Source organism: Heterocephalus glaber, unplaced genomic scaffold (assembly GCF_053883595.1).
Source record: "Heterocephalus glaber isolate CG9 unplaced genomic scaffold, H.glaber_assembly_v1.0 deba00001463, whole genome shotgun sequence".
Lineage (NCBI taxonomy): Eukaryota > Metazoa > Chordata > Mammalia > Rodentia > Bathyergidae > Heterocephalus > Heterocephalus glaber.
The window spans coordinates 856,146-868,889 of record NW_028258310.1 but is presented as its reverse complement, the minus strand read 5'-3'; the positions used below and the strand labels follow the sequence as shown (position 1 = coordinate 868,889).

Below are 12,744 nucleotides of genomic sequence, written 5' to 3'. Positions count from 1 at the left end.
GCTGGGGTTGCAGGCATGTATCACCACACCTGGCACCCAACAGTTTTCTTTTCTTTTTTTTTGTTACCAGGGATCGAACTTGGGTCCTTGAGCTTTCAAGACAGGCGGCGTAACCACAGAGCTAAATCCCTGGCCCAACCAACAGTTTTCTGACAAGACAATTGGAAAAAATTTCAACATGCTTATGTAACAAAAATCACCCTGCTGTTTCCAGAGCCTGAGCAGAATGTGGGATAGGAATGGTGTAGGTGGTAGACAGCTCCAATAAAGGCCACTACAGCAGCAGTAATACTGTTAAAGAGGTGCTTTCCTTGTCTCTACATCTTCCAGATTCTTCTTCTTTTCTTCTCTCTGTCTCTGAGAGGATCTCACCATGCAGCAGCTCAGGTGGTGTTCAAACTCACTATGTATAGTCCAGTCTGAATTCTAACTTATGATTCTCTTGCCTCAGACTCCCAAGATCTAGGATTACAGGCCTACAATACATCACCACTCCCAGCTTTAGATATCATTATCATTATTATTATTATTACTATGGCAGCAATGTAGACTAAACCCATGGGCTTTACACTGAGTTATATTTCCAGTCCTTTTAATTTTTTTTTTTAGAAATTTTGAGATATGGTCTCAAAGTTGCCCAGGCTGGGCTCAAACTTGTAATCCTCCTGCTTCAGCCTCCTAGAGTGCTGGAATTACAGGCTTATGTCACCATGTTGTCCAGTTCAGATATCAGTATTAATGTATATTCTTTTCTTCCCCTATATCATCACCTACTAGTATGCACAAGTTTTTAGTACAAAATTTTGAGGTTTTTTTGTTAGCATCTCTTAAAAAGTGGTGCTGTAGGACGCCAACCAAATCAAAGGAGCCCACTAGAGTCCCTCTCTCCCACAAACTGCCCCTAAGAACTCTGGATAGAATACAAAAAGCAACCATATAAAAGTATGTAACAGGCAAATTAGGGAGGTAGCCAAAATGTGAAAAATGATTATTACAAGGAACAGTTCTGTGGGTTTTCTTTATTCTATTTTAGCTTTTCCTGAGAAAAGGAACAATTGTAGAACTATGTTATGGGTCAGGAATGGTGAACCTTTTAGAGCTTCAGTGGTAGGAAACAGCCCATTCTGGCACATATGCCATAGGTTTACCACTGCTACAGGTACAGAATGACTCCTAGAAAAACTTCTGTCTTTCTGCCCGGAACACAAGAGCCCCTAAAACCTAAAGAATATGGGTGAAAAACCTTTTCTTTTCCCATTTCCTTTCCTGGCATTGACCTTAGACCAGATCCAGTGGCATGACACCAGCAGTGATGAGAGTGTTGTCATCTAAAACCTCAAGAGAAAATGTAACTCTTTGGCCAAGTGAACCAGGAAAAGACGATCCACTATTCTGAAGAGCAAAGGGCAGATATCTTCATTAGTATTTACTCCCCTTTCATCTAATGCTTTCCTACAAGGCTGGCCCAAGATGTGTGATAATGCAGGCAGCTACAACTCTGAGAGAAATGTTTCTAGCCCAAAGACATGGGAAAAGAGGTCCTTGGAAGGTGAAGAGAGGGGAGTTGAGGGACCCTGGAGAAGTCCCTGTAATTCTATGAATGAACCTATACAAATCAAGCTTACCTTCAAGCTGCACATCTGTGGGGTAGAATGGAACAGCACACCAAATTTCCCATGGTCATTAATGTTTCTGTGTATGTTGTAAGCACATACACGTTATTTGTTCCCTTGTTCAGGACTACTTTTTCATGAAAGTCTGTATACTAAACAACCTTGGAAGAAAGAGGTTGCCTTTCAAAACAAAGACCAGGTTTGCTTACTGTGCAGTATAATAAAAATAATGTCTCTTCTAGCGCCAAGAACAGGCAGGATTATGGCCTCTTACAAATGATGTCGCTTCACTAAGCTCAGGTTCCTCAAATCGATCAGTCATGGCATCCTCCTGGGCCCATATGCCTCACCCTGCTGGGACCAGAGACACAAGGGAAACTGCTATAGACGTGATGCTCAAGTGGCTTGCTGTATGATTTGAGCAATATTCTTTATAACATTTCTTCCAGAAAGTACGCACAGATTTGTTAGTCTCCTTTACAAGGAGAGAGTGGAATTTCAGACCTTTTACAGATGTTGAGATAAAGTCAGTGGACTCATAGATTAACAGAAAATATTCAATCTAAATAACAAACAGGGTGGGTGTGGTGGCACGCTCCTGTAATCCCAGAACTCAGTAGGGTTGAAGCAGGAGGAACTCTGTGGCCAGCCTAGGCTACCTGGTTAAGCTCAAGGCCAGCCTGAACTATAGAGATCCTGCCTAAAACAACAATAAATACAAAACAACACATTGTGATAAATAACAGGAGAAAAAGTTTTAAAAAATGAACTGAACCTCAAAGATCTGTGAAACAACATCAAAACTCCTTACATTCATATGTCATTGTAAAGTCCTAGGAAGAGGAAAAGAAAGACAGAAATGGAGAAACAAATATTTTAAGAAAGGATGGGCAAAATTTCTCCAAATTCAGTAAAAGATATCTACAAATTTAGGAATAAACAAACTCTAAACAGGACAACCTCAGAGAAAACCAGATCCAGTTACACCATTAAGAATGGCTGAAAAGGCAAAAACTTAAAAATTAAAAACTTGAGGCAACTAAAAATGCAAATATTGTATTTCACCTAGAGAAATGATTAGAATGAGTACATACTTTCATCAGAAATCACAGAGACTAGAGGACAGAGGCACAAAATAAAGCGATGAAGGAAAAGTCTACTCAAAATTCTTTATAAAATCAAATTATCTTCCAAGAGTGAGGCTGAAATGAAGATATAAGAGCACTATAGGAATTTGCTGTCACTAGGGCAGCTCTAAAAACAGTAAGTGCTTAAAAAAAGTTCATCAGGCTGGGGGATTTTAGCTCAGTGGTTCCACCACCTGCCCCGCAAGCACAAGGTCCTGAGTTTGATCCCCGGTACCAAAAAAAAAGTTCATCAGGGTCTGGGGATTTAGCTCAGTTGCACTGGCCTGCCTGGAAAGCACAAGGTCCTGAGTTTGATCCCTGGCACCAAAAAAGAAAGGAAAAAAATCATCAGCCTAAAAGACACTTGATAGGAGGGAGGAGAGAGAAGAGAGAAGAAAAACTTAAAATGGAATGCTAACAAACATTAAATATAAAAGAAAGAAAAGAACAGGGAAAACTAGAAAACAATGAACACAATGGTAGATTGAATCCAACCACAACAATTATCACATTAAATGTAAATAGTCTAAACACACTAGGAGAAATGGCCAAATTGGATACAAAAATAAATACACACAAAAAATATACTGCCTGACAAGAAACAAACAACAAAACAAAGCAAAACAAAACCACCCAACTTTATAGGGCACTTGGGTTGGATCCCTGATAACAAAAAGAAAAAAACAAAAAAACCTCCCCCAAATCCCTAAAGACATAGGTTAATTAAAACAATGGAAAATGTCACATAAACCAAAGAAAGTTGAAGTGCTTTATAAAGTCCAGAGTGTAGCCTGGTGTGGTGGTGCATGCCTGTAATCTCAGCACGCAGGAGGCTTTCTTAGGCAGGTGGACTGCTGACAGTTCGAGTCCAGCCTGGGGTCCATAGTGAGGTTCAAGACCACCCTAAACTACACAGTGTGACCCTGGCTCAAAAAACCAAAAAAGTTCAGAGTGAATTTCATAATAAAAATATTATCAGCAAAAGGATCAATTTGCCAAAAAGAGAACACAGTATCTGAAAAAGACTTTAAATCTGTTTGACTTAACACTGGTTAGAACACTCCAACAACAGACTACATATTCTTTTTAAAAGTACACACAGAATATTTAGCATGACAAATTATACTCTGGACCATAAAACAAACTTTAATAAATTTAAAAGAACTGAAATAATAAAACATTCTGACCATCATCAAACCAAACTACAACTCAGTAACAAAAAAGTTATCTGGAAAAATCCCCAAATTTTGGAAATCAAACAATATATTTCTAAATAAACCATGGGCTAAAGAAGTAATACAGGAAACTAGAAAACATTTAAATTGAATGACAATGAAAAGACAGTATCAAAATTTGAGATTCAGGGCCAGGGATTTAGCTCAGTGGTTCTGTCGCCTGCCTCACAAGCCCAAGGACCCGAGTTTGATCCCCAGTACCAAAAAAAAAAAAAAAAAATTTGAGATTCAGCCAAAGCAGTGCCTCTACAGGGAAATATGTACTTAAATACTAATAATACTAAGAAAAATATCTCAAAATCAATAATCCAACTTTCTATTTTAAGAAGCTAAGGGTAAATTAGCATAAAACACAGAAACAAAATAATGAGCAGAAATAAATGAAATTCAAAACAGAAACAATAGCAGTGTAGCTCAGAGGGTAGAGCACTGTCCTGACATGTGAGAGGCCCTGGGTTCAATCCCCAGCAATGGTTTTATAGGACAAATGCTTTACCAATAAACTATACTCCCAGTCCAAATTTATATTATTTAATTTATTAACAATGGTCATATTTATTAAACTAGCTCACAAAATTCCTGAAAATTTCACAATTCATTCTTGGCTAGCCATTGTAAATATTAAAGTCATCAATGCCTACAATAAAAACTGGCAATAATAAGCACGTGTGGAACTGGCAGTCTCATTCATTGCTAATGGCAATGCAAAACTATACAGCCACTTTGGAAAATAATTTGTCAGTGTATTACAAAGTTAAGCTTATACTTACCACACAACCCAGCAATCCTACTTAAGTATTAATCCAAAAGAAATGAAAACTTATGCTCATATAAAAGTCTACTTGTAAATATTTACATTGGCTGTACTCTTAAATGCCAAAATTGGAACCAAATAAAATGTCCTTTAATTGATGAATAAACTGGTACATATGGACAACAGAATAGACATTCATGTTGCTACATGTAACTCTGATGAATCTCAAATGCCATATGCACCAGAACACAAAAAACATAATACTGTATAACATTTGGAAAAGACAAAAAAAAACCTACCATAGGCAGAAAACAGATCAGTATTTGGCAGATGCTCGATGTGGGAGGAGTTAACTACAAAATACAGCATGACTGCAATTTTTGGGGAAGATAGAAGTGTTCTATGAGTACATCTTGACCGAGGAAGTAGTGAACTTTACTAAACTGAGGTAAACTTTACATCAACTAAAAATTATCACCAGAGGAAAAAGCACAACTGTTCAAATTGATAGGAAAGTGGGCATCTCCAAAAACAAGTCAAACATTCCTATCTTATTCATATACTAATATATTTATAGGCTCTAAAAATTCATGTAAAAATCCTTAAATTTAGTGATTTCAAGGAAAAGTGGTCAACTAGAGTTATGCTAGTTCATATTTACTAAAAAGTCAACCAAATACATATATTCTAAGCACTTACTATATAGCTGGGGCTTATACAATAGGAAAAGAACTCCAAGATCAGTGAGCCTCTCATGTGGAAATTCCAGTTGAAATGCATAAATATTATGAAGTGACAATGTCAGGAAGACTGTGGTCTTTATCTTTACTTCAACTGACTCAAATTTGATTATCAGTAAAGAAAAAGGTACAATCATGTATTTGGTCAACTGACTTTTTTTTTTGGTACCAGGGGATCAAACTCAGGATCTTACACTTGCGAGGCAGGTGGCGGAACTACTGAGCAAAATCCCCAGCCCTGACAACTGACTTTTGACAAGACCACCATTCAATGAGGAAATAACATTCTTTTCAACAAATGTTGAACAACTGTACTATCACATGCAAAAGAATAAACCTGGATCCCTATCTAATACCATATATAAAGACAAACTCAAGCTGACCTTGGAGGGGTATGCCTGTAATCCCAGCACACAGGAGGCAGAGGCAGGAGGACTGCAATGAATTCGAGGTTAGCCTGAACTACATATTGAGACATTTTCTTAACTGCTTCCCCCCTAAATCCTCAAAATGGTTCAAACCTCAATGTAAGAGCTAAAATTATGTAACTCTTGTAAGGAAACATAGGTAAATCTTCATGACCTTGGATTTAGCAGAAGATTGTTAGATTCGAAACTAAAAGTATAAAAACAAAAGAAAAAAATAAATGAATTGGACTTCATCAAAATTCAAAAAGATTTGTGTCAGGTGTGGTGGTAAACTATAATTCCAGCACACTGGGAGGCCAAGGTAGGATGATGGCAAATGCAAGCCCAGCCTTGGCAACTTGGCAATTTACCAAGATCTTGTCTCAAAATAAGAAATGACCTAAGCTGTAGTTCAGTGTAAAGGCCCTGTGTCCAATCCCTAATAAGGAGAGAAAAGACAGAGAGGAAAAAAATGTGTTCTTAGCTGGGTGTGGTGGCACTTGTCTATAGTCCCAGTAGTCCCACCTGGGCAACTTTTTTTGAGACCTTATCTCAAACTTAAAAACTTAAAAAAGACCTGGGCAGGGCCAGGGATTTAGCTCAGTGGTGCTGCCTGCTGCACAAGCCCAAGGTCCCCAGTTCCATTCCCAGTACCAAAAAAAAAAAAAACCTGGGCATGGTGCCTGGGGAAACTAAGGCAGGAGAATCGACACAAATTTGAGGCCAGCCTGGGCTACAGAGTGAGTTCAAGGCCAGCTTGTCAAATAAATAAATAAATATGAATGAATGAATGGTCTGGGGATGTATCTCAGTGGGTAGAATGCCCCTGGGTCTAGTGGCCAGTACTGTAAACAAAAATTTTGTACATCAAAACAAAACAAAAAATTTGTATTTCAAAAGACCTTATTAAGACCATAAATAGAGCCAGGTTGTGTGTTCTACAGTCCAAGCACTCAAAAGGCTAAAGCAAGAGAATCACCTAGGGCCGGGGATTTAGCTCAGTGGCACTGCGCCTGCCTTGCCTTGCAAGCCCAAGGTACTGAGTTTGTTCCCTGGTACCAAAGAAAAAAGAGGATCACTTAAACCCAGGTTTTGGAGACCAGTCCAAGCAACACAGCAAGACCCCTTAACTCGAAAATGGAATAAAAGCACTGACATATGCTACAGTCATGCATTCAGTCAAGCTGAGTGAAAAAAAAGCCAGTTACAAAGGACCATATATTATGTAATTCCATTCATACAGTGGCTGTTAGGGCTGAGAACAGAAGGCCTGGGGAAACAGAGAACAGTGACATCTACAGCACGCAAGGTCTCTAAATGTTCTGAATGCAAATCTTCCAAAATGACTGTGGTGATGTTGTACCAGTCAGTGAACATACTAAAAACCATTAAACTGTACACATTAAAAGGGTAAACTGTATATGAGAATTTATCTCAATAAAGCTCTTAAAAAAAAACAGGTACATAATATACATTCCTACCTTTAACAAATTTTTTTGCGAGGCACTGTAGAACCTAGGGCTTTCAGGCAAGCACTTGAGCACGGAACTAAATCTACAGCCCTTTCTAATTCTATCTTGAAACAGGGTCTCCCAAATTGCCTGTAATCTGTTATCTTACTGCCTCATCCTCCTGAGTAATTGCTGGAATTACAGGGGTGTACCGTGCCCAGCTTTTGACTTTAAAAAAAGTGATATTTACTTCTCCATGTCAAAAAGTGCTTAAAGTTTAAAATCCTTAAGCTTAAGGTTGTATTGCTTATAGAAAAAGCAACATTCACAAGCAATTTTAAAGCCTTACCTCTCAGGAACAAAAAAGAATAATGCTCTGCCAAATTCTTTCCTTCTCATTCCCTTTTCTATCCCTATCCTAGCTTCCACCACTTTTTTGTCTTACAGTCACAATGGATACATACAGTATAGGCTTAGATCATCTTTCACTTAAGTTTACGTGTCCATCTTTAATTCTTAAAAAATTCAATTTAATATTGTATTTAAAAAAATACACAGGGCTGGGGATTTAGCTCAGTGGTGTGGCTGGCCCCTGCCTTGCAAGCTAAAGTCCCAAATTCAACCCCCAGTACCAAAAATAAATAAAGAAAAAATACATAGGCAGAGCTGGGTGTGGTGGTGCATGCCTTTAATCTCAGCACTTGGAAGGCTGAGGCAGGATTGCAGGTGAGTTCAAGGCCAGCCTGAACTACAGAGTGAGACCTTGTTTAAAACAAACAAACAAATCACAGGAATACAGATAAGCTAATTCACAGGTACTACAAGATGAACATTTAGGCACATGGAAGCTATGAGAAAGGATTTCAATTGATTTTCCCTCCCCCCAAATTAAATGCCCTTAAATGAAAGTTCTATATGAATAATTTAAAAACCTGTGACTTATTTTCTTTTTTAATTATAATACATTCATTTATGCATCTTACTTTACATTTACAGCTTAGGTTTCATATATTCTTAGGTCATAAGTATTCAAGGAAGATGATCTGCATCAGAATCACTTAGGACCTTGAAGCTGCAAGAATTCAGTGTTCTCTGTGGGCCAGTAGCACTACAGAATATAGAACTTGCTAAAAATGTAGAACATTGGGACCTAATTCAGTCCTAGAGAATCATAGTTTGCACATGAACAAAATCCCTAGGTATTTTATGTATAAACTTTGAAAAGGACTGATCTACAACACGTTAAACATGTAGATTCCAGTGAGATAAAGGCATCTACATTTTAAAAGTGAACAATGGAGTCCATACACAAGTTTAAAAGCACTGTAGTGAAGAACTGAAAGAGCATTCATTTAGAGATGGTTAATTTAGTAACTGCTATATATATTTTCCCATTTTTGAAGGGGGAAAAAATTTAAATTTACACATCTCACAGCCATATGACTTTCTTGGTTTTTTTCAGACAGGGTCTTGCTATGTAGTTCAGGCTGGCCTCAAACTCATGCCGATACTCCCTCCTCAGCCTCCCAAGTGCTGGGATTACAGGCATAGGCCACCACCCCCAGCATAACTTTCTTAAAATGAGTTGAATGAGTCCATGAATTAAGGGGTTTAGATGAACCATCAATAACCACTTTATGCACAACTTTCATAGAGGATTAACCAAGATAAATTTAAGGTATTCATAAAGTTTGCAAACTTTCACTGAAAAATGTTCAAACTTTTTTTTTTTTTGCTACCAGAGATTGAACTCAGGACCTTGTGCTTGTGAGGCAGGCACGAAGCCACTGAGCTAAATCCTGGGCCTGGTCCAACATTTTTTACAAGTCCTATCAAGAGTTCAAGGCCAGCCTCTACATACATAGTGAGACTCTGTCTCAAAAAACAAAAACAAAAGTTCTACAACATGAGAAATACAGACTTATAGTTATTGAACTCTAAACAACCTGAGTTAAATAGAATGTTCACTAGATCAATCAAGTTTGTGCTAATTCTTGCTGAAAAATCTTTATATTCCCTAGATGGCCTAATATCATAGGATCTTGCAGAAACTAATTTTTGAAACATGTTAAAGTAATTGTATATGTGTGAAAGATTGAAAAGATATCAACCATTCTGCAAAATACTTTTTACTAATTCTTAGGAGATGCTGGTTTTGACAATCCAATAAAATTTACTAACTGCAAATGTTCAAGATTTTGTGAGCAAGAACAAACCACTATTCCTAGCTCTAGGGAAACTATGATCTGAGGGGAGGTAGGGTTTGGGTGGGACACTCACAGTACAATTAGCAGAATGTGGTCAGTAAAGAACAGTTCTCAGAAGTTCCCGTTTCAGGCAAGTAAAATTCAGATAGTGGATATTTTACAGTAATCTCCAACTGATTTAGTGCAGAAGAATCGAACAGGCCAAGAAAGCATGTAAGAAAGCACTTTTAAGTACATCCCAAGGTAAACATATCTTCTGAGAACTCTGCTTACATGTTTATACATACACACATTTTAAAATTGGAATTTAAAGTACGTGTGTTCTCATTAAATGCAAAGCAACTGAAACTTTAAGTAGACATAGGCGGGCCCAATACAGTTAGGTTCTGAGGGTATTTCCTTTGACAAAAATAGGAACACTCGGTTTCAGAGATTGCTGATCATGCGAGAAAAGAGGAAAGGAGTGGAGATGGTTCTATTTCCCCTGGTACCTTAGTTTTTTTAAAAAGCAGTTTCCTGGAATACTTCCTCCCTTAGATTTTATATTTTCCAAACACTACGGTCCCTAAGAAGTCTAGGAACTAGGGATGAATCAAAATGGGCAAATGCATTTACCTACACTGTCAGCACTAACTCAAGCAGATACCTCAGGGGACCAGCAGTCCAAGAAGGCCGTGGTACTCGGCCCGCCCGTACCCTCGCCACGCCGCGAGCTCCCTCTCTAGGCACACCCTTCCGCGGGGAGAGAAGCCCAGGCCGCACCTCTCGGCAGCCGCTGCGGGGCTGGGACGAGACCTCAGCGGGCGGCCCGCGGAAGGCCGGCTGAGCGGTCCTGCCGGGCCCGGTCCCTCCGAGAATTCGGAAGGTTCCCCCGGGCAACAGGCTGCTTCGCGCAGAGGCCGCGCCGCCCAGGCAACCCCAGCCCGCTGCCAGGGACCAGAGGGGACTCGCGTCACAGGTGTCACCCCTACCGGGTCGGGCGAGTCGGGGGGCGGGGAGAAGTCGGGGCAGGGAAGGCATCAAGGTGAGACGGGCGGCGCGGCGCGGGACGCGGCCTCACCTCCAGCGTGGAGACTGTGCTGGTGAACAGGTCCTCCCCGTCCTCCAGCTCCTCAAAGTCGGTAGGCTTCCCGTCGCCCAGCGGAGGAGGCTCCCTCTCGGCCGCCATCTTCGCTCGCCAGGACGACTGAGCGAGGGTCCTCGCGGACCCGTCACGTGAGCACGCAAGGCTGCCTAGCCCGCCCCCGGTCGTTCCGCCCCGCCCCGCCCCGCCCCGCCCCGCCCCGGCGGCCCGCCCCCGGCCTCGCGCTCCTGTCTGGGCCTCACTTCCGCTGGGTACTTGCTGACCCGCGGGAGGGGCGAGCCTTAGGCTCTATCCGCGCAGCAGCTTCCTAGAGAGGGCGAGGTCGAGCGCTCTCTGTTGCTTCCTTTAGGAGGTGAAGTCCTCGGCCCGTCTCGGCCGAGCCAGAGTTCTGAGCAGGATCCCCTCCGCAGTGGCCGAGGCCCTCTTGAACGCCAGGGTGTTGTCGGTCCAGCACAGCCCTTGTGAGCAACTGAGCCTTTAATTTTACTTCACTTTAATTGAGTAACCTCAGGTGGCCAGTGACTACCTAGTAGTACAGCTCTAGATTTTTAAAAAGTCCCCCGAACAATTTGTTTGTAGTTCATTCGGGTTTCATCCTGAGCCATAGGTTTTTCCTCAGTAGCCAGAAAAGCCAGAGAGCTGGGGTGTAGTTAGATGTCAGCGCTTCCGTAGCTCAGGGCCCTGAGTTTGTCCCAGCACTGCAGAGAAGGAAGATCTGGGAAAGGCCAAAACCCAGCGCCTGATCTCTTAGGATCACAGTGCATCCCTTGGTTTCCAGATCCGTTGCTTATGGATGGCCTGGAACCTGTCATAGCTCGGAAACTTTTTTTTTTTTAATCTAAGGCTTTAGCACTGAACCACATCCCAGCCCATTATATTATTTATTTTGAGACAGGGTCTTCCAGCCTCAGTTTTCCAGAGTGTTGGGATTACCGGTGGTGCCTTCACACCCATTTTTAACTTCTTTGTTTTTGTTGTTGTTTGTTTGAGACAAGGTCTCATTAGGTATTCCAGGCTGGCCTTGAATTTACTGTGTAGCCCAGGCTAGCCTCGAATTTGGCTGCCTCAGTGATCTTCCTGCTTCAGCCTCTAAGTACAGGGATTAGAGATGTGTGCCACCACGTCTAGCTTTTTAAAGCATTTGAGAAATAAACCCCATCTGTGATTCTAGCACTCTGGGAGGCTGAGCTAGGAGGATTAGCAAATTCAAACCCAATCAGGGCAGTTTATCTCATGTGAGCCTGTTCTAAAAAAAAACTAATTTAAATCATTCAGGGTGGCATACACTTGTAATCCCAGCGTTAGGGAGGCTGAGGTAGGAGGGTCACTGTAGTTGTGAGGCCAGCCTGTACTACATAGTGAGATCCTGTCTCAAAAAGCAACAACAAAAAGCTGAATGTGGTGGCACTCACCTGTAATCCCAACACTTGGGAGGCAGAGGCAGAAGGATCATGGCAAGTTCAAGGCCAGCCTGAACTGCATAGTGAGACCCTGTCTCAAAGGAAAAAAATGTTAATAATGGTCTAGGGATATAGCTCAGTGAGAAGGCTGTTGCTTCAATCCCCAGTACAAAAGAAAAAATAAATCAATAAAAATAAAAGGAACGTAAATCCAAACTCAGATTAAAAATTTTACAAACCCACGTTCTCCACAACTCCACACTGCCTAGATACCATTATTTGCTTCCTTTATGATTCTTTTGACTATTCTTCCCAGCGGAGATTCTAAAATTTCATTTTCTCCTTATTTTCATCAAATGTCTTAGCCTCTTCATTTAATAATAAAATAAAGTCTGCTGAATGAGTCTGTTAGATGGGCCAAAAATAGTCCATGTTCTTGTGCACAACAAGGAAAAGAATTGCCAAGGGTACACCTCATTAAGTAGCTATGTTTATTAAAAGATCAGGGGAGGGCGGGAGATTTAGCTCAGTGGTTTCGCTGCCTGCTCTGAGAGCGCAAGGACCTGAGTTCAATCCCTGATACCAAAAAAATAAATAAATAAAGATCAGGGGACGGTAGCAGCAGGAACAGGCAAAAAGACAAATGGAAAAAGGAAGAAGAAGAGGAGCCCTTGGTAACTCAGGCTTCTGGTATTTAATGGGTCAGACATGTCTGACTCCAGATCC

General features: G+C 40.9%; 1 protein-coding gene and 1 long non-coding RNA gene across 4 annotated transcripts in view; one reads left to right on the top strand and one right to left on the bottom strand.

The window, feature by feature from the left end:
- The window catches only part of Snx2 (sorting nexin 2), a 61,421-nt gene extending 50,636 nt beyond the window's left edge, over nt 1–10,785 (bottom strand). For both annotated transcript variants that reach the window (XM_087180515.1, XM_087180514.1), the window contains exon 1: nt 10,595–10,785. In XM_087180515.1, the coding sequence (XP_087036641.1) occupies nt 10,595–10,702 (108 nt within the window). In that variant the 5' untranslated portion in view covers nt 10,703–10,785. The remainder of the gene's footprint in view (nt 1–10,594) is intronic.
- LOC110351114 (uncharacterized) overlaps nt 10,622–12,744 on the top strand; it is a 62,988-nt gene continuing 60,865 nt past the window's right edge. For both annotated transcript variants that reach the window (XR_015438809.1, XR_002398202.2), the window contains exons 1-2: nt 10,622–10,749; nt 10,968–11,079. This is a non-coding gene — a long non-coding RNA (uncharacterized LOC110351114). The remainder of the gene's footprint in view (nt 10,750–10,967; nt 11,080–12,744) is intronic.